General features: G+C 43.5%; 1 protein-coding gene across 12 annotated transcripts in view; it reads left to right on the forward strand.

Moving 5' to 3' along the window:
• The first annotated feature begins 879 nt into the window (after positions 1-879).
• Positions 880-24175, forward strand: part of FNBP1 (formin binding protein 1) — a 152205-nt gene continuing 128909 nt past the window's right edge. For all 12 annotated transcript variants that reach the window (XM_028497589.2, XM_028497587.2, XM_007103744.4 and 9 more), the window contains exon 1: positions 880-1140. In XM_028497589.2, coding sequence (XP_028353390.1) covers positions 1117-1140 — 24 coding nt within the window. In that variant the 5' untranslated portion in view covers positions 880-1116. The remainder of the gene's footprint in view (positions 1141-24175) is intronic.

Genomic DNA, 24175 nt, shown 5'->3' on the forward strand with positions numbered 1-24175 from the left:
CGCCAGCACAAGGCAAGATGGCTACGTTATTAAATAACTCCATTTGTCAGGCGAGGGCTCTGAGCTTCTAGAGGTGGAGGCATTGTCGGAGGCCACCCAGCTAGTAAGTGCGGAAGGCTGGATTGGAACCAAACGCGTTATCTGTGAACCCAGCGCCTTTGCTTTTACCCACTAAGCGGCAACGTGATTTCACGTCTGAGAGTTTCTTGGCCGAACAAGTTGGAAATCACTGGTTTCAGAGATTAGAAATCACTGGTTGTGTGCCCCTGGATTCCTTCCCCAGGAATCAAACTCTAAGCTGTTGGCCGCTCTTCGCCTCTACGTCCCTCTGTGTGCAGTACACAGACAGCACCGTACCAGGCCCCACTCCCACCGCGCGAGGCTGCAAGGCTCCTCGGGCCTCCACGGTTCCCGGGCGATGGGGAAAGACCATCCGAGCGAACTCCGGTCGGTGTGAATGGCTGCCAGGGAAAAGTATGGTCCTGAAATTCAAAGCGGCGCTCGGCGCAGGGGAGCAACCTCAGGCCTCTGCAGAGCACCCGAAATAACAGGGGCCGACTATGTTCAAAGGCGAGTGGTTGTCCTAAGAGTAGAGAGTGTGGTTGCTAATAAGTAATAAAAAAAAAATCGGTGGTGGGGTGGTGGCGGGGGAGAAGATCCGGGCCTCCAAGTCCCGGCGGTCCCCCCTCCTCCCTCCGGGTCCTTCCGGACCCCCGGGCCACGCGGGCGGGGCGGAGGGCGCCTAGGGGGAGGTGGGGCTGGGGCCCGGGGCGGGACGCGCGCGTGCGCGAGCTGTCAGGCCGACCCCGCCCCCGGCGTGCAGTCCCGCCCCTTCCCGCCCCTCCCCCTCCCCTTGCTCTCCGGCTGTGGGGCGGGCTGGCGGGCGCTGCGGCGACCGCGGCTGCTGCTTCCTCGGGCCATTTTGCTGAGGAGCGAAGGGGAGGAGGAGCCGCCGAGGAGACTCAAGGCAAGGAGCGGCGAGCCGGAGGAGGCGGCGACCGCGCGGGCACGGGCTTTCCTCGATCGCGGGGATCTCGAGGGGCGAAGGGATCGCCTGGGAGGGGGCCCGGAGAGCCGCGCGTGGCGCGCGGCGCGCCCCTTCCCGCCCCCTGCACCATGAGCTGGGGCACCGAGCTCTGGGTGAGTGAGGGGCTGGGCCCGCCGGGATGCGGGGGAAGGTGCCTGGCGCGCCTGGGCTGGGGGCGCGGGCCGGGCTGCCCGGGTGGAGGCGACCGCGCGCTGGTCGGGGTCCCGGCGGCCTGGGGGTAGGCTCAGGTCCGGGAGCCTCTCGTCGGCCTTGGCTTGAGCAGGAGGTGCGAGCCAGATTCGCCCTTCGGAGGTGAGGGGCGCTGGGGTGGGTCCCCGGCGGCCCGAGCAGGGGGCGCGGATCTGGGTGCCCCCGCGGCCTGAGCCGGAGGCGCGGGCGGGACTCCCTCTCCTCGGCGCCCCGAGGCCAGCGATGTGTGTTGGGAAGAGCCTTAATCCCCCGGAGCGAGTAACAGATGCGCCGCGGGCCGACCCAATGGGGGCGTGGAGGCCCGGGGATTTTCAGGGCTGCGTTCGGTGTTCGGCGCCCAGACCCGAGGTCCTAGGCTGCTTTCTCTTCGTGGAGGTGCGGGCGGGTCGGGCGCTCCTCCGGGGGGCGGGGCGGCCCTGGCGGGGCCGGTCCCGGGTCTTGGGTTTTGGGGCGCAGGGGCGAGAACTGGTGTCTTCCTCTTAGTGGCGAGGACGTTTGCCCTGTGGTGGTTTAGGGGTGCACTTGTGATTTTTTGAGGGGCAGCTCAGATCCTCGATTTGATGTGGGGACTGCGGCGTTTGGCCTGGAGAGGAAAGTAGTCGGAGTTAGAGGGAGATCTGGTGTTATCACCTTCAGGAAGAGGATTCGCGGGGTAGATTTTATATTTTTTAACTGCTCAGAGGAAAGAGTCTAAACTGGGGTAGGGAGCGCCCCGCCGGGATTCTTAACCTGGGGCGCGGACGGATAAACAAGTAGCGTGCTGTCTGGAAGCTCCTCTACCCGGACCAAGGCGAAAGGAGGATGCCAAGGCGGTGCACAGGCCGTCCTCGGGGAGGAGAGGCTGTGTCTTGTGGACTGGAGCTTGTTTCCCTGCCTTCCTCTGGATTCCTGAGGCAATCACTGGGCAAGGGATGGGCAGAGCAGTGTCCAGAGGGAGGAGTAGATAAAATCTTAATTATCGCCCTGAAATGTTATCAAGATGAGACGTTTCCCATGATGAACTCGAAAGTGCCTCCCTTCGGAATTCCATTTGTAAAGGGTGTGGAGGAGAAAGTGTGGGGTGGTGGTTGCTCTCTGAGCTGAGGCGAAGAAATCTCACGTCAAAATAAAACAAGGTTAGAGCAGCTACAGAAACAGCGCATCCTCCCTTAATTTTTTTTTTTTGCTTTAATTATTTTTACATAACCATTTCTTAGGCTCAGAAGCAGCCACTGGTATTAAAACCAAAATCCTGAAGGCAATAGCTCCCTTACATTAAGATAACTCATTTTATAAACATCCTCTATCAAAAGGGACTCCAGTTTTCGACTGATGTTTACAAATACTCATTTAAAAAATAAAGTAACAGATGGTTTTAAGTATGTACACACGGCCAATTAGGCAGAATCTACCATTTTAAGTGTTGAATTTCTTTCTGCTTCTATTCCTTCTCCACTCCCTTTGGCTCCTTTTACCTTTCTGGGATGAGGGGAACAAATCGGAAGTAATTTTTAATCAAGAGAATAGAAAATTTGGCACGATTTTTTTTCACTTGTTCAAACTAGAGAAAGGGATTATTGGGGTGGGGGGAATACAATATATTTCTAAGTGAAAGAGGCTGTAGTTAAAGGGACTGAACACAGCGGTGGGCACTTCACGGTGATGTTGGTGAACGTTGTAGAAGGTGATCCAGGAGAGGGGGGTAGCTAAAAGAAGAAAACCATTAAAATAGCTACACTCACCTGTATTATTCTGTACACTTCTTTTTGGAGGTAGAGGTGGGAAGGAAGGCAAAGACAGGGAGTTGTTGAAAATCAGTGGGAACTGGAGTATATATGAATGAAAGGAAATCTTGGATTTGCTTCAAAAGAATTTGGGGTGGAGTGGATGGGGATGTCGATGAAGGGAATGGTTATTGTTGAAGCTGGGTGATGGGTACAGGAGGACTTGGGATACTATGCTTTCTCCTGTCTATGCTTGCAATTTCCTACAGTGAAAATAACTGGGAAAGATTTTTAAGGGAGAAGGTGTGTAAACTAATTGAGAATTTTTTTTCACTTGTTTTTAAGTTTATGAGGAAGAATGAGTTGTCCGTTGTCTCTATACAAGTATATGTCAGCGAAGAGTTAAAAAAAAGAAAAAGGCATTCCAGTAGAGTATTGCCCTTTGCCCTTGAATGGCTTAGAGGTTAATAGAGGGAAAAGAATGATCACATAATTTGTGCTAAGAGAAGTGCAAAATCTGAGTTTTTAAATTCCAAGAAGTAGAAGGGGAACAAAAATGTCTGTTTCCAGTTGCCTTGTTTTATTAATATTTGAGATTTTTAAAACATTAGAATAATGAAGGATTCTGAAGAATAAACCTCCAGTTCTCTGGTGGTGAGAGACTCGGTGTTGTGTGGTGCATTGGGCAGCACTGGGCAGCCTGGCAGGGCCATGATTGAGGGTTTTCCTTGAATGGTGGCTGTGGAGATCATGCCCATATGTAATGAGATAATGATGGGGCACTCAGGCCTAACTTGGCAGAATGCTGCTTCTATATGGAGAGAGATGGAGCTCTGGTTCGGGCAGCCCCGAGTTCTTTGTAATAGGTGTTTGCAGCTTTCATAGACCTTCACAAATGCCACCGAGTTTCACACACATTTTAGGATGCCAGTCAACGTCCACGCAGGCTTTTCAAAACGACAGGTTTCTACCATGCACTTTACATTAAAGGCCTGTTCTTAGCCACATCCTGCTTTGTAGACAGAGAGTTTTTAAATTCCAAGAAGTAGAAGGGGAACAAAATGTCTGTTTCCAGTTGCCTTGTTTTATTAATATTTGAGATTTTTAAAACGTTAGAATAATGAAGGATTCTGAAGAATAAACCTCCAGTTCTCTGGTGGTGAGAGACTCGGTGTTGTGTGGTGCATTGGGCAGCACTGGGCAGCCTGGCAGGGCCATGATTGAGGGTTTTCCTTGAATGGTGGCTGTGGAGATCATGCCCATATGTAATGAGATAATGATGGGGCACTCAGGCCTAACTTGGCAGAATGCTGCTTCTATATGGAGAGAGATGGAGCTCTGGTTCGGGCAGCCCCGAGTTCTTTGTAATAGGTGTTTGCAGCTTTCATAGACCTTCACAAATGCCACCGAGTTTCACACACATTTTAGGATGCCAGTCAACGTCCACGCAGGCTTTTCAAAACGACAGGTTTCTACCATGCACTTTACATTAAAGGCCTGTTCTTAGCCACATCCTGCTTTGTAGACAGAGTAAAACCGTTCTCTTTTCTCCTTTTTTTTTTTTAACCTCTCCATAGGTGTAAACTTTGATATCCTAGGACATTTTTGAGAAATCATGAAATGTCAGGAAGTCATCAGGCAATCATAAAAATGGACTCAAAACCCGTAATTTGTAATAACTTGATTGGATTAGATTGTATTAAAATAGGGGCTTTCTATTTTATATCAGAAGTTATAACAAAGTATAAACGGCTGATTTAAAGTGATTAGGGTAAAATTGTTTCTGTACCAAAATTAACCAAAATGCATTTACTCAAGACTGCTTACAAAGTCATGTTAATAGGCTAAATAGTTTTCACTGACTTGTTGAAATTGTGACTGGTCATTGGAGAAATGGCAAAGCAGGAATTTCTTACATTTGAATTTTTTTTTTTTGTGGTATGCGGGGCTCCCTCCGCTGCGGCCTCTCCCGTTGCGGAGCACAGGCTCCGGACGCGCAGGCCCAGCGGCCGTGGCTCACGGGCCCAGCCGCTCCGCGGCATGTGGGATCCTCCCAGACTGGGACGCGAACCCGGTTCCCCTGCATCAGCAGGCGGACGCGCAACCACTGCGCCACCAGGGAAGCCCTTTTTTTTTTTTTTTTTTTTGAATTTTTTTTGTTTGTTTTGTACCTACATGTTAGAAAGAAGTGAGAAGTTATTGAAGTGTCAGCTCAACTTTCTGTAAGCTTGATCATTAATGTGAAGTAAGCAAAAGTCCATTGGAAATGTTAGCTTTCCTTATAACTGTTCTACTCTTTGTGGCTAAAAATTTACTCAGAATCTACCTTTATCTCCTAGTGTCCTCTCTGCCATCTTTCTTTTGGTGCTAATAAGAAATGGAGTAGCCCAAAATAGTAACAGCAAGAAAGCAAACACAGAGACCCCCCAAATAACACATATTGGTTAACAATTACTATGTTAAGCCACATGTGTTGATTGTACTTAATTTTTTTTCTTAAACCTATGTTTTTAGGACAGTGCCAGGCATATAATGTGCATTCCACAATTTGTTGAATATAGTGACACTGATTGTGGTGTGCACCTTTGAGAGGCAGCAGTGAAAGAGTTGTCTACCGACTGGACCAGGAACAATGCCTGCCTCACAGTCGGGAGTTCAAGAAATATTTATTGAGGGACTTCCCTGGTGGCGCACTGGTTAAGAATCTGCCTGAAATTGTGACTGGTCATTGGAGTAATGGCAAAGCAGGAATTTCTTACATTTGAATTTTTTTTTTTTTTTTTTTTTTTGTGGTATGCGGGGCTCCCTCCGCTGCGGCCTCTCCTGTTGCGGAGCACAGGCTCCGGACGCGCAGGCCCAGCGGCCATGGCTCACGGGCCCAGCCGCTCCGCGGCATGTGGGATCCTCCCAGACTGGGACGCGAACCCGGTTCCCCTGCATCAGCAGGCGGACGCGCAACCACTGCGCCACCAGGGAAGCCCTTTTTTTTTTTTTTTTTTTTGAATTTTTTTTGTTTGTTTTGTACCTACATGTTAGGAAGAAGTGAGAAGTTATTGAAGTGTCAGCTCAACTTTCTGTAAGCTTGATCATTAATGTGAAGTAAGCAAAAGTCCATTGGAAATTTTAGCTTTCCTTATAACTGTTCTACTCTTTGTGGCTAAAAATTTACTCAGAATCTACCTTTATCTCCTAGTGTCCTCTCTGCCATCTTTCTTTTGGTGCTAATAAGAAATGGAGTAGCCCAAAATAGTAACAGCAAGAAAGCAAACACAGAGACCCCCCAAATAACACATATTGGTTAACAATTACTATGTTAAGCCACATGTGTTGATTGTACTTAATTTTTTTTCTTAAACCTATGTTTTTAGGACAGTGCCAGGCATATAATGTGCATTCCACAATTTGTTGAATATAGTGACACTGATTGTGGTGTGCACCTTTGAGAGGCAGCAGTGAAAGAGTTGTCTACCGACTGGACCAGGAACAATGCCTGCCTCACAGTCGGGAGTTCAAGAAATATTTATTGAGGGACTTCCCTGGTGGCGCACTGGTTAAGAATCTGCCTGCCAATGCAGGGGACTCGGGTTCCAGCCCTGGTCCAGGAAGATCCCACATGCCGCGGAGCAACTAAGCCCGTGCGCCACAACTACTGAGCCTGCAAGCCACAACTACTGAGCCCGCATGCCACAACTACTGAAGCCTATGCTCCTAGAGCCCGTGCTCCGCCATAAGAGAAGCCACCGCAATGAGAAGCCCACGCACCACAACAAAGAGTAGCCCCCACTCGCTGCAACTAGAGAAAGCCTGCGGGCAGCAACGAAGATCCAGCGCAGCCAAAAATAAATAAATATATTTAAAAAAAAAAAAAAAAAAAAGAAAGAGGGCTTCCCTGGTGGCGCAGTGCTTGAGGGTCTGCCTGCCAATGCAGGGGACACGGGTTCGAGCCCTGGTCTGGGAAGATCCCGCATGCCGCGGAGCAACTGGGCCCGTGAGCCCACAATTACTGAGCGTGCGCGTCTGGAGCCTGTGCTCTGCAACAAGAGAGGCCACAATAGTGAGAGGCCCGTGCACCGCGATGAGGAGTGGCCCCTCCTTTTAATTTATTTAATTTTAAATAAATTTTTTTAAAAGGAAAGAAATATTTATTTATTTATTTTGTGGTACGCAGGCCTCTCACTGTCGTGGCCTCTGCCGTTGCGGAGCACAGGCTCCGGACGCGCAGGCTCAGCGGCCATGGCTCACGGGCCCAGCCACTCCGCGGCACAGGGCATCTTCCCGGACCGGGGCACGAACCCGTGTCCCCTGCATTGGCAGGCGGATTCTCAACCACTGCGCCACCAGGGAAGCCCAGAAATATTTATTGAATAAATGAATGAATCCTTTTTTTCATTTTAAAAAAAAATTTATTTATTTATTTGTTTTGGGTCTTCGTTTCTGTGCGAGGGCTTTCTCCAGTTGCCGCGAGCGGGGGCCACTCCTCATCGCGGTGCGCGGGCCTCTCTCTATCGCGGCCTGTCTTGTTCTGGAGCACAGGCTCCAGACGCGCAGGCTCAGTAGTTGTGGCTCACAGGCCCAGCCGCTCCGCGGCTTGTGGGATCTTCCCAGACAGGGCTCGAAGCCGTGTCCCCTGCATTAGCAGGCAGACTCTCAACCACTGTGCCACCAGGGAAGCCCCTTCATTTTATTTTAATATTTGCTGTTTTAAAGTAATGGGAGGGTAGTTTTAATGCCTTTCTGCACTTTGGCAGTTGTAAACATGTTTAAAAAAATAATTCTAGGCACCGTTTTTTTTAAAATAGACTATTTTTTAGAGCAGTTATTGTTTCACAGCAAAACTGAGCAGAATGTCCAGAGATTTATACTGCTTCCTCACACATACACAGTCTAGATCTCCGTTTGGGGGGCAGGGGGGCACACTGCCCGGCCTGTGGGATCTTAGTTCAGAAGTGACGAGTCGTAACCACTGGACCGCCAGGGAAGTCCCTCTAGACCTTTTTTTTTTTTAGATAAGTTTTTAAATCAATGAATTAATCTATTTATTTTTGGCTGTGTTGGGTCTTCGTTGCCCAGTTGCGGTGCGCAGGCTTCTCATTGTGGTGGCTTCTCTTGTTGCGGAGCGCGGGCTCTAGATGTGCAGGCTTCACTAGTTGTGGCTCGCAGGCTTCAGTAGTTGTGTCTCGTGGGCTCTAGAGCGCAGGCTCAGTAGTTGGAGACTCGGTGTTGTGTGGTGCATTGGGCAGCACTGGGCAGCCTGGCAGGGCCATGATTGAGGGTTTTCCTTGAATGGTGGCTGTGGAGATCATGCCCATATGTAATGAGATAATGATGGGGCACTCAGGCCTAACTTGGCAGAATGCTGCTTCTATATGGAGAGAGATGGAGCTCTGGTTCGGGCAGCCCCGAGTTCTTTGTAATAGGTGTTTGCAGCTTTCATAGACCTTCACAAATGCCACCGAGTTTCACACACATTTTAGGATGCCAGTCAACGTCCACGCAGGCTTTTCAAAACGACAGGTTTCTACCATGCACTTTACATTAAAGGCCTGTTCTTAGCCACATCCTGCTTTGTAGACAGAGTAAAACCGTTCTCTTTTCTCCTTTTTTTTTTTTAACCTCTCCATAGGTGTAAACTTTGATATCCTAGGACATTTTTGAGAAATCATGAAATGTCAGGAAGTCATCAGGCAATCATAAAAATGGACTCAAAACCCGTAATTTGTAATAACTTGATTGGATTAGATTGTATTAAAATAGGGGCTTTCTATTTTATATCAGAAGTTATAACAAAGTATAAACGGCTGATTTAAAGTGATTAGGGTAAAATTGTTTCTGTACCAAAATTAACCAAAATGCATTTACTCAAGACTGCTTACAAAGTCATGTTAATAGGCTAAATAGTTTTCACTGACTTGTTGAAATTGTGACTGGTCATTGGAGAAATGGCAAAGCAGGAATTTCTTACATTTGAATGGACTGTTAATAGTTGCAGGATTTGGAGAATTAGTACCTCTTCTTACTGCCCAGTACTAAATGGAGTAGAGTACTAACAACAGTTCACAGCTCTTCTCCTGCTCTTTCTTCCTTAATCCTTCAGAGATTTCTGTTTGGGATAAACATGGCAAGACCAAACAGGGGAGACATCACTCTTGGAACTTCGGTGAGCAGAGCAGAACTGCCTCAAAAGATAGACCAAATCGGGCTTCCCTGGTGGCGCAGTGGTTGAGAGTCCGCCTACCGATGCAGGGGACACGGGTTCGTGCCCCGGTCCGGGAGGATCCCACATGCCGCGGAGCGGCTGGGCCCGTGAGCCCTGGCCGCTGGGCGTGCGCGTCCGGAGCCTGTGCTCTGCAACGGGAGAGGCCCCGGCAGTGAGAGGCCCGCGTACCGCAAAAAAAAAAAAAAAAAAAAAAAAAAAAAAAAAAAAAAAAATTTGTAAAGCACTATGTAGAACAAATTGCAGTGGAGTTTAATTCTGTCATCCCTACCTCTCTATTAAAACAGGGTTCACACAGTCTTTTCTAGTTAGTAGATTTTTCAAAAAATTAGTTTATTTTTTATCTTTATTTTTTGTAATTGAAGTGTAGTTGATTTCTAATGCTTCAGGTGTATAGCAAAGTGATTCAGTCACATATATATATTCTTTTTCACGTTTTTTCATTATGTTATTACAAGATATTGAATATAGTTCCCTGTGCTATACAGTAGGTCCTTCTTGTTTATCTTTTTTACTGATATATAGTAGTTTGTATCTGCTAATCCTGAACTCCTAATTTATCCCTCCCCCCCCCTTCCCTTTTGGTAACCAGAAGTTTGTCTTCTATGTCTGTGAGTCTGTTGTTGTTTGTCTTTATTTATTTATTGTGCCGTGCAGCTCGGCACATGCGTGATCTTAGTTCCCCGATCAGGGATTGAACCCGGGCCCACAGTATTGAAAGCACCAAGTCCTAACCACTGGACCACCAGGGAATCCGCAGTCTATTTCTGTTTTGTAAATAAGTTCATTTGTATCATTTTTTTAGATTCCACATGTAAGCGATATGATATTTGTCTCTCTGGTTAGTAGATGTTAAACAAAACAGGGGAGGTCAGGTGATTCTGTGGTTGGAAATTTACCCATCAGCTTGTTGCCTTCACCTTATACGTTAGATATCATCCTGAACATTGCATTTGGGGTAGGTAAAACTGTGTTTCAAGCACCATAAGGGGTTTTGTCTGTGCTTACCGTGTGACCACATTAGAACTCTTGCTTTACATTGGTGCGACATGGAAAGTGCCTCTTTGAAGGACTATTCAAGTATCACCCACTTCCTTACTAAAGCTAATATTGTGTTTCCTGCAAGTATTACTCATACTTGTTTCATCAACACCACCCACATTTAAAAATAAGGCTTTATTTTGACACTTAAAAATTGCAAGCTACCACGAATACATGTATGCCCTGGGAAATTAATCTAATTAGATTTTGGAATGTAGGTGTGAAGTCTTCTGGAATTAGTGTTTGTAATGCAATATTTGTTTTCTGATTTAGTAATATATAGTCATACTAGCCTGAGCCTAGTGATGTGTCTAGGTAAAAAAAATTAAAAAGTCATAAAGGGCCAAATATGTATATTGTATTAAACAGTTGGGAATATACAAGTTTTTAATATTGATTCTTTTAACTCATAAGCCTCGTCTGTAAAATTTATGTAACTCAAGACTTCCATGGTGGCGCAGTGGTTAAGAATCTGCCTGTCAATGCAGGAGACATGGGTTTGAGCCCTGGTCCGGGAAGATCCCACATGCCACGGAGCAGCTAAGACTGTGTGCTACAACTACTGAGCCTGCGCTCTAGAGCCTGTGTGCCACAACTACTGAAACTCTAGAGCCTGTGTGCCACAACTACTGACACCCTTGTGCCTAGAGCCCGTGCTCCACAACAAGAGAAGCCACTGCAATGGGAAGCCCACGCGCAGCAATGAAGACCCAACACAGCCAAAAAAATAAATAAATAAAATAAATTTATGTTAATTCTTTTTTAATTTGAATTTTATTTTATTTATTTATTTTTATACAGCAGGTTCTTATTAGTTATCTATTTTATACATATTAGTGTATATATGTCAATCCCAATCTCCCAATTCATCCCACCACCAGCCCCCCGCCTTCCCTCCCTTGGTGTCTTTACATTTGTTCTCTACATCTGTGTCTCTATTTCTGCCTTGCAAACCGGTTCGTCTGTACCATTTTTCTAGATTCCACATATATGCCTTAATATACAATATTTGTTTCTCTCTTTCTGACTTACTTCATTCTGTATGACAGTCTCTAGGTCCATCCACGTCTCTACCAATGACCCAATTTCATTCCTTTTTATGGCTGAGTAATATTCTATTGTATATATGTACCACATCTTCTTTATCCATTTGTTTGTCGATGGGCTATGTAAATCTTAACAACCTCAATTGTTTAATACTAGCACCGTATTCATACCACCACTGCCAACAGCAAAATAGATGAAACTTCTAGTTTCTTGCTGGAAAAGTTATTAAAACCTGTTCACATTCAAACTATAATATCACATTAGCTATATTGTGGTTTCTTTTTAAAACTTTGAACACACCATTCTAATCATTGGCATGAAGTTTTTAATAAGAATTATTTCTTAGGACTTCCCTGGTGGCACAGTGGTTAAGAATCTGCCTGCCAGTGCAGGGGACATGGGTTCGATCCCCGGTCTGGGAAGATCCCACATGCCGTGGAGCAACTGAGCCCGTGCACCACAACTACTGAGTCTGCGTGCCACAACTATGAAGCCCGCGCACCCTAGAACCCGTGCTCCGCAACAAGAGAAGCCACTGCAATGAGAAGCCCATGCACCACAATGAAGAGTAGCCCCTGCTCGCCGCAACTAGAGAAAGCCCGTGCACAGCAATGAAAACCCAACGCAGCCAAAAATAAATAAATAAAATAAATAACAGACCGTACCCTAAAGGAGGCTGTCCGCTAACCAGCTGGGCAGGGAGTCCTTTCTGGAAGAAGGATCTGAGCGGCACATCTCTGCACTGGCCACATCCTCATTATCCCCTTTTACAAGAGAGGAAATCGAAGCACAGAACGGTAAAATAACTTATCAAGTTCACAGAGTAGGAAGCAGAGATTCAATCCCAGGTCTGGGACTCTAGAGCTCTCCTTCTCGTCCTTTTTTTTTTAAGTTAATACCATCAAAATGTATTTTTATTGTTTGTACTTTTTATTATAGGAATTTTCAAACATACTTAGAATATGATGAACCCCTACGTACTCATCACCCAACTTCAATATTATCAATATCTTTGGCATTCTTGTTTCATCTTTTTGCCGCCACATGGTTTTTTAGAGCCCTCAGTCTTCCCCGCCACACACTGTAATAAATACTACTCAGCTCCCTCCCTTTCTGAGGAATCATGCATAGAACCCAAATTCTCCCTCCATCTTTTAAAGTATGAAAACGGAAGAGAACCAACTTGTTAAGTGCTTGTCACACCTTGATTAGGGTATTTAAATGCATCCTTTCATAACCTAACAAGGACCCTGTGAGTTTATTTCCATTTTATAGACCAGACCCACCCAAACAATGAATGCTAGTGCTAGAATTTAAATATTTTTTTCCCAACACTAAACAAATGTAGTTTAAAAAAAATTAATCTTCTGTATTAGTAGCCCACAATCCCTCTTTTCCCCATTACTCATATTTCCCCTATCACTGATGGAGGTTTTGCTTTCTAAAACATTTCATGTTACTCACATTGAGAATCATTAAGAACCAATGACTCACAGTACCGTGCTGTAAACGCAACAGAAACTATTATGAATGAAGCGTCTGTTCTAGCAGGTGTTTCATATATGTCTAGTGATTCCCCCCATTCCTTTAAGTCCGAAGTTTCTTTTTTTCTTTTTAATTTAAAGAAATTAATTTGTAAAGGTATTAAATAATAAGAGTAATATCAATTTTCTGATTTGGGGGGTCTAACAAAATTATGTCTTGGTGAAAAGTATTTTTAATGAAATTGAGACGAAACAAAGAGAATTAGATATTGACCACTTTGGGCGTGCTCTGGCTGTCCCATGCAGGGCTTCAAAGTTTTGGTTCTTGAGGAACAGGAAACTAAATATTTCCTTTCATATCAATAGCAAAAGAAAACTCGGCACCTTTACAGGAAGCTATTCCCCTTGTACTTCTATTTACACAACCAAAACTGAGAGTGGGTTCCTGAAATGCATTAAAATACCCGACGGGTCCTTGGGCGAAATGACGTGGGCCCACCCAGGTGGATGAGACAGCCTGGAAGGGCTAAGCCGGGGCCGTATGGCTTGCCTCATCCGGCGTTTATTAGTGTCCGGCAAGTCTTCATCTCTGCTCCTCCTTTTCCCGATCTATAAAGTGGTGTGGTGATGCTTGCCTTCGGCTCCACAGAAAGCATAAAGATCAGTGCTTGTTTGTGAAGTGCTTTGAGACTGTTGGATGAGAGGTGATGGGGAGGTACTTAGGAGAGTCTAGGGGAGGGTTAAAGGAAAAAAAAAAAATCCTGTTCCTTGAGAACAAATTGCAGAGCTCTCCTGCTGGAACTGGGACTTGTGAAAAATGAGCAATTCTAGTTTGCACAGTGCAGTCTGTCCTTCGATTTAAAATTCTGTATTCATGTTAACCATAAAATAAAATAACCTAATAGTAGGAAAGTGCCTGCAAATCAGTGCTTTGGAAAGGAAATCTGGCTTATAGGAGACTGTGCATGTTTATCTCTTTTCTTTTTCCTTTTTTAAAAAATATAAAATGCACTGCAAAACTCTAACCATACTAATTTTTTAGCAGTATACTTGGGTCTACTTAAGGGATAATTTAAATGTTATCCCTCAGAGGGAGACAGTTCTCTTTGGCTATTAATACCACTTAAAAAAAAAAAATCTACCGAAGTCACATTATTTCCCCCCAAAAGCTGGGTATTTGCTGCTTGAGACAGCTAATGAATTATTCTACATATCAGCTTAGTTTGAGATTGTTTTCTTCTTAGCAAAGAGAACTAAGAAGTTTTAAAATATTTGTGTTAGGACATATATATGGAAATGCCTGGCAATATTTGTTTGGGCAAAGAAATTTGTATTTCCTGAGTGTGTATATGTATGTAAACTGTATTTTTCAGCATGACTGAATTTTTTTTTAATTTTTATTTTTTTAATTTTATTTTTGGCTGCGTTGGGTCTTCATTGCTGCGCGTGGGCTTCCTCTAGTTGCGGTGAGCGGGGGCTACTCTTCATTGAGGTGCGCGGTCTTCTCATTGCGGTGGCTTCTCGTTGCAGAGCACGGCCTCTAGGCATGTGGGCTTCAGTAGTTGTGGCTCGCGGGCTCTAGAGCACAGGCTCAGTAGTTGTGGCTCACGGGCCTATTTGCTCCACGGCATGTGGGATCCTCCCGGACCAGGGCTCGAACCACTGCGCCACCAGGGAAGCCCAGCATGACTTAATTTTTAAATTTAAAATTTACTTATCTTTGGTGGTGCAGTGGTTAAGAATCCGCCTGCCAATGCAGGAGACACGGGTTCGAGCCCTCGTGCCTAGAGCCCGTGCTCCGCAACAAAGAGAAGCCACCGCAATGAGAAGCCCACACACCGCAACGAAGAGTAGCCCTAGCTCGCCACAACTAGAGAAAAGTCCAGGCACAGCAGCAAAGACCCAGTGCAGCCAAAAATAAATTAATAAATAAATAAATTTTAAAAAATAAAATAAAATTTACTTATCTTTAAAACTAGCAAAGCAATCTGTTTGCATTGTTCAGTTTTCAAACAATACTAAAGTGTACATGAAAAGTCTCCCTATCATCTTAGGATAGGTTTAATTCTTTTTTTGTGTTTTGTTTTTTGGCTGCTCTGCTCAGCTTCTGGGATCTTAGTTCCCCGACCAGGAACTGAACCCCAGCCATGGCAGTGAAAGCGTAGAGTCCTAACCACTGGACTGCAGGGAATTCCCAGGATACATGTAATTCTTAATTTCCATTACTGTTTTTTGGCAGAGGGATAGGTGATATTGGTGGTAAGTAATGTGACTTTAGTACATAAGAGACCAAAATTATAAAAATTATATCAGACAAGAGAGATGAGAATGATTGAGACGTCCATATTTTGTCCAAAGTATCTATTTATTCTTTAAGCATCTACTAAGTGCCCAGACATGGGTCTTGCCTACAAGTAGCTTATACTCTAGTTGGGCGGGGCAGAAACATAGATAGGAAATTGCAGTACAGTGTGGCAAGGACTAAGGTAGGGTAACTACATGGAAACTTGTACACAGGAGTATAACTCAGTTGGGGAAGAAATGACATCTATATGGTGTCCTGAAGGACTGGTAAGTTACACAGGTGAAGGGAGGTGGTCAGGTTGGGAGGGTGATCTAGACAGTCTTTCTGGAGGAGGGAGTAGATGCCATGTCCAAAGGCTCATAAGTATAACAGGACACAGAGCTCCAGAATGAGCCGAGCACGTGAAGAGGAGCCTGGAAAGGTAGACTGTAGCTTAAACCAGGTGACTATGGCTTTACCTTGAGGGCAGACAAGGCACCCACGCTTGAACTGCTGAAAGCAGTTGCTATGGGGCTAGATTGTCAGTCTCCTTACTGCCGTATGGAGAGGACTGGAAAGGAGGGAGATAGCTTCGGGCTAGACTAGGCTAATTGGCTGATTGGATTAATCCTGTGAGTTGGAGCAGAGAGTACTCCTCCACATTTTTCTAAGGGTAGAATTGATGAAAATGAATTGCTAAGGGGTCTTGGATGCCGAGAGAAGACCTGGCAATGTACATCGTGAGTGGTGAGCCAGGGCATCTGGAGGATGAGGTCAATTCACTGCTTTGGCTAGTGGGTTAAGTAGTAAGTATATCAGCCTCGGTTTTTTGGTTTTTTTTTTTCTCCAGTTGGATACAAAACCAAAACCCACAGTCACTTCTTTCTTTCTTGCCCTCTTTGTTTCTGCTCAGTACAACCTTGATAGGGCTACCAGCGTCTGTTCCTCAGCTCTTTTAAGCTAACAGAGTTGGTATTTTCAGTATGCCTTGGAGGTGACTCACATTAACCGAACTCCCAAGACTGATGCACAAACCAGAAAGCAAGTTTCAAATTTATAATGAGAAGTATATCCATAAGGAGACTAGCTATTCATATTTGCTGAAGTGCACATTTTCTCCCTGAAGGCTAATCTATGTGGAAGGCTAAATTCTATACACAGTTTCTTGGAGAGAATAAAATCAAAATCGAGTTGGAGGAATTTAATGGATTGTGACACCAAGCTGTGGAAGCCTGAGGCATCCATCTCTTCTAGAGGGATAGATCTACATTAAGGATAGAATAGAGTCTGTTTTTACAGATGCTATGTAGTGATTCCCTTTCCTTTTAACCTATCCTTTCTTTAGACAGACTACAGGGTATTCGGTTATACAGATAGATAGATAGACAGACAGACAGACAGATAGACAATCAGATAGATAGATAGTTTGGCTGCATTGGGTCTTCGTTGCTGCGCACAGGCTTTCTCTAGTTGAGGCGAGTGGGGGCTACTCTCCTTGTGGTGTGGAGCTTCTCATTGTGGTGGCTTCTTTTGTTGTGGAGCATGGGCTCTAGGTGCGCAGGCTTCAGTAGTTGCGGCGCACGGGCTCGGTAGTGGTGGCTCGCAGGCTCTAGAGTGCAGGCTCTAGAGTGTAGTTGTGGTGCACGGACTTCGGACTTCGTTGCTCTGCAACATGTGGGATCTTCCCAGACCAGGGATCAAACCCGTGTCCCCTGCAGGCAGATTCTTAACCACTGAGCCACCAGGGAGGTCCCTTTGGTTATGTTTAGACCTTCTAAATTCTAATCTCTATTCCATCTTGCGTCCCTGAGATTCCATCCAGCATTTCCCAAACTGGCAAGAATGAGCATCTATAAATTTAGAAGCTCTCCTCGGTACTTCTGATGTGGCTTAGGTAGAGCATGATTTAACACTGAGGTTCCTATGCATACATTCTCAGTTTTTGCTCATTTTTATTCTTTACAAAAAATTTAAAATCTAGCAATATCTTGGAGCTACTTTCTTACCCTGTCAACCACTTACAAGCATAATCGTTCTAAGGTACCCTTTATTCCTTGTTTCTCTCCTTGTGATTTACTCAGGGACCCAGATAAGTCGTAATTCATTCAACAATATTATTGACCACCTGCTATATGCCAGGCATATTTCCCTTTGTTCTAGGTGAAGGGAAAATGGCAGTAAACAACAGAATAAAAAATTTTGCCTTAATATATGTGATCTAAAGGCAAGTATAAGGGTATAGCTAATGTATCGAATAATGATAAATGCTATGGAGAAAAATAAGGCTTTGAGAGACTGAAAACAGTAGGATTAGGGTTGATGGGGAAAAGAACAGAATTTTAGTGCTGGACATTTTGCAAGATGCCTATTAGATATCTAAGTATCTTGTATCTAGTAGCTAGTTAAATGTATGCATCTGGAGCTCTGGGAACAGATCCAAGCTGTTTGGGTCTGTTTGGATCTGATTACCCAATGTAAGTAGGAAAAGCTAGAATTATAATGGTAAAATTCTAAGCTCTTGACATAGTTATATTCCTGCAAGCACTCTTATTTAACTTTAGAACTCTGTCACTTGGAAAAACTGTCATAATATGTTGCCCTTTTGGACAGTGGCTGTGCTCCCTGTTTGCTGAACTGTTTGCCTTCCTGAGAATCATTATGTGAAACTTGGTTTAGGTTAGGAAGGGCATAGACTATTAAGAGTTGATTGGTTTTGTAAATTGTTATATGAGCATAATAAACAGATCTTGAAGCTTCGATAGGTGTAGAAATAAAACGAATGTACCGACTTGTAAATGAAACAATAAAAATAAATGGCCACTGATGGGTAGTGAGTTTTTGGTAATAATTAGAAATTAATGTCACACATGCATCATCTTAATAGGTTTTTGCAGACAGTCTAAGATTTTCAATTTTACTTCTTTGAAAGCTGCCTATTTGCTTTGGAGATGGTTAGCAAATGTTTCGAATTATTCAGTTTACACTTTGTTGACTTAGATCTCTGTTGTACCTGATATATTGCTTACTTTTCCTCTTTACATTCCTCGGAGATAGTTTAAAATTGGCAATACTAGATCACCAAATTGATGTGATTTTGGGGGGAGCTCTACTTCATATGTGTGACAGATTCTGTTTTGCAAGGATGGCCACAGCAGTATCTCCAACTCCACGTGCTCTTCTAGTGTGACACTGAGACTCCTCCCACTGAGGGGAAGGGGAGGGCTTACATCTCTACCCCTTGAACCTAGGCAGGTCTTTGTGACTTCCTTGACGGGTAGAATATGGTGAAATGGTGCCATATGATGCCATGTGATCCTTTCTGGAGCAGGATCATAAATATGCCATGCACTTTTGTCTTGCTCTTTGGGGATGCTTCCGCTTAGAACTCAAGCACCATATTGTTAGGAAGCCCAAGCAGCCCACATAGAGAATCCATATGGAGAAGTCAACTGGAGGGGTTCCAGCTGACAACCCAATTGAGATTTCGGCGAACAGATGTAATCAGCGGCCAGCCTGAGTGAAGGGTGTCCAGATGATTGTACCCCCTCGCAATCAAGTCCCCGCAGCCTTCAAGCCTTTCCAGCTGGGGCCCCAGCCACGGAGGAGCAGAGACAAATTGTCCCTGTCAAATCGCTGACCTATAATTAAATGGTTCTCTCCAGCTAAGTTTTGGGGCTGATTTCTTCTACAATAACAACTAGAACAATATCCTTGGGTGTCAGGCTAGATAATAATACTACTATCCTTGTTTATTTATTTAAGAATAGAGCTACCATGTGTCCTTTTCTTAAAAATAAAATAAAATCACTTTCTCTCTGAAGAAATCCCTTCAAATAAGAAGTTGAAAAGTTGGGGAACATTCAAGAAGTATTTATATTTACTTTCTCTGAAGATGATGGAATAGGAAAGTGAGAAGCTCTGACGTGAAGACTTACAGGAGAAAGTAAACTCCTCAAACTAAGTTTGTCCTATGGTTCTTGTCACAAGATTGTACACTTTGACTATGATGATGCTGTGTCATTCTTTACAAAACCTCAAGAATTTTTACATTATTGTCATAGCCATTGATCCACAGAAGAGGACATTTCATTGCCCATCCTTTTTGTAAGAAATGGTTTTTCTAGTTTTTTCCCCCTAAAATTCATCTTCTCTCCTTTGAAATGCAAGCCATGCTGATCCACTAAAGAAGTGTTTTTTAAGAAATATCAAATAAAACGCAATAATTTCTGTAGCTTTAGTTGTGAAATAGAGTCAATATTCTGGAGGCAGTGAATCTGTCAGACTAAAGCTAAGCATATGGATCTCGTCTCTCTGCTACTCACTCTGTCTTCACTCTCTGAGTGGAACACTTGGGCTTCTAGTCTCTAATGGCTGCTTATTTTTAAATTCTTTTGTTTTATTCTTAGAAGATTTCTACAGTTTAGTCAGTGCCATATTGTTCAAGAGCATGGGTTTGGATGCTGACTGCTTGGTTCATAGTCTGATGAACCTAGCTGAGTAATTTGGGACAAGTCATCTAACCTCAGTTCCTTCATCTGTAAAATGGGGATAATAATAGTGCCTGCTGTATGGGATTATTGAGAACATTAAATGAGTTAATGAATACTTAGAGCACTAAATGTCCGACACAATAAGCTTTATGAACATTGGCTATTGTTATTCACCTTCGTATGTTGCTGGGTGTGGTGATATTTGGGTTCACGTCTTGGGTTCCATGTTGAGAAGAAACTGAATGAATACTTCTTTGTTGGGGGTTTTGTAGACATGACCAGTGAATTGGGTGTAAGTTAGACTGCATGACCTCAAGTCTCTTCAACTCAAGTGTTCTAGGGTAATCCGAGTTCCAGGATCAACTGACACTGGAAGTGGTTGTCCCAGGAGTACTGATTCATAATACACGGAGAATACATCAAGGTCAATTATGGTAGAGTAACTACTTCCAAGGCTAGAAACTCTATTTAGAAATTTTATGTATAGTTCCCACACTGTAGCCCAAAGAAATGCCAATAATGTTAATAGGTTTGTAAAAGTTTCAACAATTCAAAAAGTGACACAGAAATAGAATCATTAGGCACATTCCTTAAGATGTCAGAGGCACTCTGTGCATGGATTGAATGTCTTGGGTATGACACTATAAGCAGAAATATCAGGGACTGTTTTGCTGAACAAAAGCTTTTTGGCTGAGAAACCTGAAAGGCTTGATGTTTAATTTATTTTGTCACTTTGGTAGATCAGTAGGTAAATAAGGTAGATAAATAAGACCATTCCAGAAAAACTTTAGGCAAGTGCTTCATTTCTAGATAAAAATATTCAAGCACCTGATGGAAATGAAATGCAGGTTGATTACTTCTTTCTTCTTTACTTTCTGGATTATTTTTGGATTATGAAGTGCTGGTAATTGAGAAAGTGGAAGGAAAAGCTAATTAGATGAGAAGGAAACCCTCAGTTAGATGAAAGACATTGGAAACAGTTGGCTGGGATAAAGAATGTTTCTGATAATTTCAAGCAGATCTATACATTCTTTGATTATTACCAAGGAAGAAGAAGAAGAAGAAGGAGAGAAGAAGATTAAAAACTTTAATCAATTGCAGAGTCAGTTGCAGAATGGGGCAAAGGCTTATCTCTATCATCAGTGCTCAGTTAGGTGTTACCCATGTCCGGTAGTCTGTAAAAAGATCTGTTTGTTTAAAAATAAATCGTGTTTGTTTGAGGTATAGACCACACCCAGGTCACATGCTTGGAGTGTGGGGCTGGCTGTTAAATGATTGCAAATGTAGGCCAAGCTGAAGATTATACTTAACTTGGTTTTTCAATGTGGCAGAGACTAGGGTATCTCAAAGGGAGATTAAAGGATTTTCTACACTATTTACTTGGTCATCTTTGAACTGTGGGCCCGTCCTAGGGACCAGGCAATCTCATATGGGATGAAAGTAAAGAAAGAAGGGGAGAAAAGAGAGACTAGCTAGAGGGAATGTAAGATTTGCTGATGTCAATAGAAGGTTGAGCTCAGAGAAACTGAGTAAATGCTAAATGCCCAGATTTTAAAAGATGACCCATCCTTTGGATCCTGTAGGCAGCTCCAAGGGGAACTGTGGGGAGAACATGTAGGAACCTGGGTTACCGCCTATGCAGTGGGTGAGGGGCAGACCTGAGCCCAAACGTAAGGAGGCCTTTACCATCTCAGAGTAAAGCTGAATTTAGACAGTCCTTTACCTTGTCTGCCTACGCGGTGCCTCTAGACACTCTCTTCCAGCCACATCTGCCTTTTCAATCCATCCTGCGCACCGGCCTGCTTCTCCCCCAGGGCTCTGTACTGCTTTGTCCCAGCTTTGCCCTCCACCAGGAATACCCTTGCCCGGGGTAGCTCCGTGCCCCCTCACCTCCTCCCGCCAGCCCTACTTGTGTGTCGTTCTGTCCCCGTAATGTACTTCATGCAATTCCACACTTAAATGAACTCTGAGAGCTCAGCCATGATAGAAGACTCTGTTAAAGCAGCCAAACTGGGGAAAAGTCATGATTTCAAAAGCATGATTTATTTCTTATTTACGTCTTGAATTTATTTATGTATTTGAATAGGGGATATACCTCGTTTCCTCCCTGGGGGCAACCACTGTTACCAGTTTTTTGTGAATTCTTCCAGAGAGCTATCAAGCATTTATAAACACATGCCCCTCCCCCCATACAAATGTTAGTATACTATTCGCACTTTTTTTAAACCTTACTTTTATCGTTTATAATATCTTGGTGGTTTTTGTTGTTTTTTTTTGCGGTACGCGGGCCTCTCACTGTTGTGGCCTCTCCCGTTGCGGAGCACAGGCTCCGGACGCGCAGGCTCAGCGGCCATGGCTCACGGGCCCAGCCGCTCCGCGGCATGTGGGATCCTCCCGGACCGGGGCACGAACCCACGTCCCCTGCATCGGCAGGTGGACTCTCAACCACTGCGCCACCAGGGAAGCCCATATCTTGATGTTTTGTTTTGTTTTGTTTTCCTTAGCTGCCTCATTCTTCTTCTTTTTTTCCCCTTTTTTCCTTTTCTTTTTAAAATTCAAGTATAGTTGATTTACAATGTTGTGTTAGTTTCAGGTGTACAGCAAAGTGATGTAGTTATACATATATGTATATAATATATTTTTTTCAGATTCTTTTCCCTTATAGGTTATTACAAAATATTGAGTATAATTTCCTATGCTATACATGCCTCATTCTTCTTAATGTAACTTAATTCTTATTTAATAAATAAAATTCTATCCTATGGATATATTGAAATTTGCTATGGTCACTAAATTGTCTTCAGTATATTTTCCTATTAAACATAGTACAGATTAATAGTCTTATATGTGTTATTTTACATCCGTGTAAGTATATTTGGAGGATAAAGACCAAGAACTTAGATAAGTATCACCAAACCACCCTCCAAAGAGGGTCTAACAATTGTGCTCTCACCAGCCATGTATTAGAGTTCTCCCTGTGTGTAATCAAACGTTTTGATATCCACTCAACAATCCAGTGCTGTTAATTTTATGTTATGTGAATTTCACCTCAATTTAAAAGGTAAAAAACCAGACTGGTACTGGGCATATTTGTTATCTCTAAGATGGCAAACAGCTCATCTGGGAAGCTCCTTGGTCTCTGGAAATTTAAAATCCATTGTAAACACTGTATAAAACAATTGAGTTTAAGCTTCTCAGAAGGGTTCTAGAAATTTTTTCCAAATAATTAAAGGATTGCTGTGTCGTGTTTGAAGTCTCCTTAGTGACTGTCTAAGAACTCTTGTTGCAAAAAAGGTTCTAAGGATATATTAGGTGCTATTTTATTTTATTTATTTATTTATTTATATTTATTTTTTTAGGTGCTATTTTAAAATACACCCACAACATTAGACCGAACTCAAAAAATTAATTGGTAACTGTTCTCTCTGCAAAATTAATTTTTCACTAAATCAGTTGTTAAGCTATCTACCCAAACCAGTATTTAGTGGCTTTCAGTTAAGTTAGCTAATGATAGTGTTCTGAAGTAGAAGAGAATAGAACTGAGAGTGAGCGGTCAAGGTTGACTTTTTTACACCTTACTGTAATTGCAGCATGGGACCGAAAATAACTATCTGGTTTTCTCTTTTTCTAAAGCCACTATAGCTAGATTGACTATAAACATCATTCAGTTGTGTTATAACTCACTTCCACAAACATGCATTGTGCAAGGCACTGAGCGAGGTGCCGAGGGGGTGGGTAGGAAAAGACCTGACAGCCGTCCTTAAGTTGAATAGGTATGAGATTTCTAGAAATAGCTATCATAATTTTTCAGCACCTAAAAACCCATCTGTTCTGAATGACCAGTTTTATGTTAGGTCAGAAGCACTTTGGAAAAGTAGCCAGCAATTTGAGATTATTTTGGAGAAGTCTTTTTTTTTTTTTTTTTTAAACAGAGGTGGGAATCTATGGGTATCTATTTGACAGTGATTTTAATTCATCTCAGTAATAGAGGATGTTAGAACTAACTCTGGCTGTATGCTGACGCCCACGATCTACAGGGGCCAGTGGGTTTTATATTCTTTGTTGTTCCTGCAGTGGGAATGAAGGGCTGAAGGCTGCCTGCCACTTGAGAAAATGGCAGCTTTTCAAAGTTCTGGAGTGCTAACCTCCCTTCAATCTGTTAAGGCATTCAGAGCAGAGTACAAGAAACTTAAGGTTTGAATTGGACTCTATCTCTGCTGAGTTGGCATAGCATAGTAATGCTCTCTTCCTATTGGTAATTTTTGGTGTTGTTACTAAATTCTTAGTACCCTTTGGTTTTATGTTGACGTGAGGTAGTTTGTGTTACAGAAACAGTCGTTTTAAAGTTATTATTGCACTAATATTCTCAAATAGACAACACCTAGTAAACCAAAAAGGGGGGGAAAATGCCTAACACAAGAAAAGTTAGGAGCATTTCTAAAGTACCCCCGATTAAATGAGAAAATCTGTGTTCATGTATATTGCTGATGTGAAAATAAGCACATATGACATTGTTTCCTAGGCGGAATCACTGCTGTTCGTGGCATGTGTGTCATGCTAGGGTTTTGACAGCCAACGGGAATTTCCCCTTTAGTATCCACATGGAGAAGTATGATTAAAACATAGTTCTGTTGCCTAAAAGGCAAATCATCAGAACAGCTTTATAAGGGACTTG

The sequence above is a fragment of the Physeter macrocephalus genome, chromosome 13 (assembly GCF_002837175.3).
Source record: "Physeter macrocephalus isolate SW-GA chromosome 13, ASM283717v5, whole genome shotgun sequence".
In the NCBI taxonomy this organism is placed as follows: Eukaryota; Metazoa; Chordata; class Mammalia; order Artiodactyla; family Physeteridae; genus Physeter; species Physeter macrocephalus.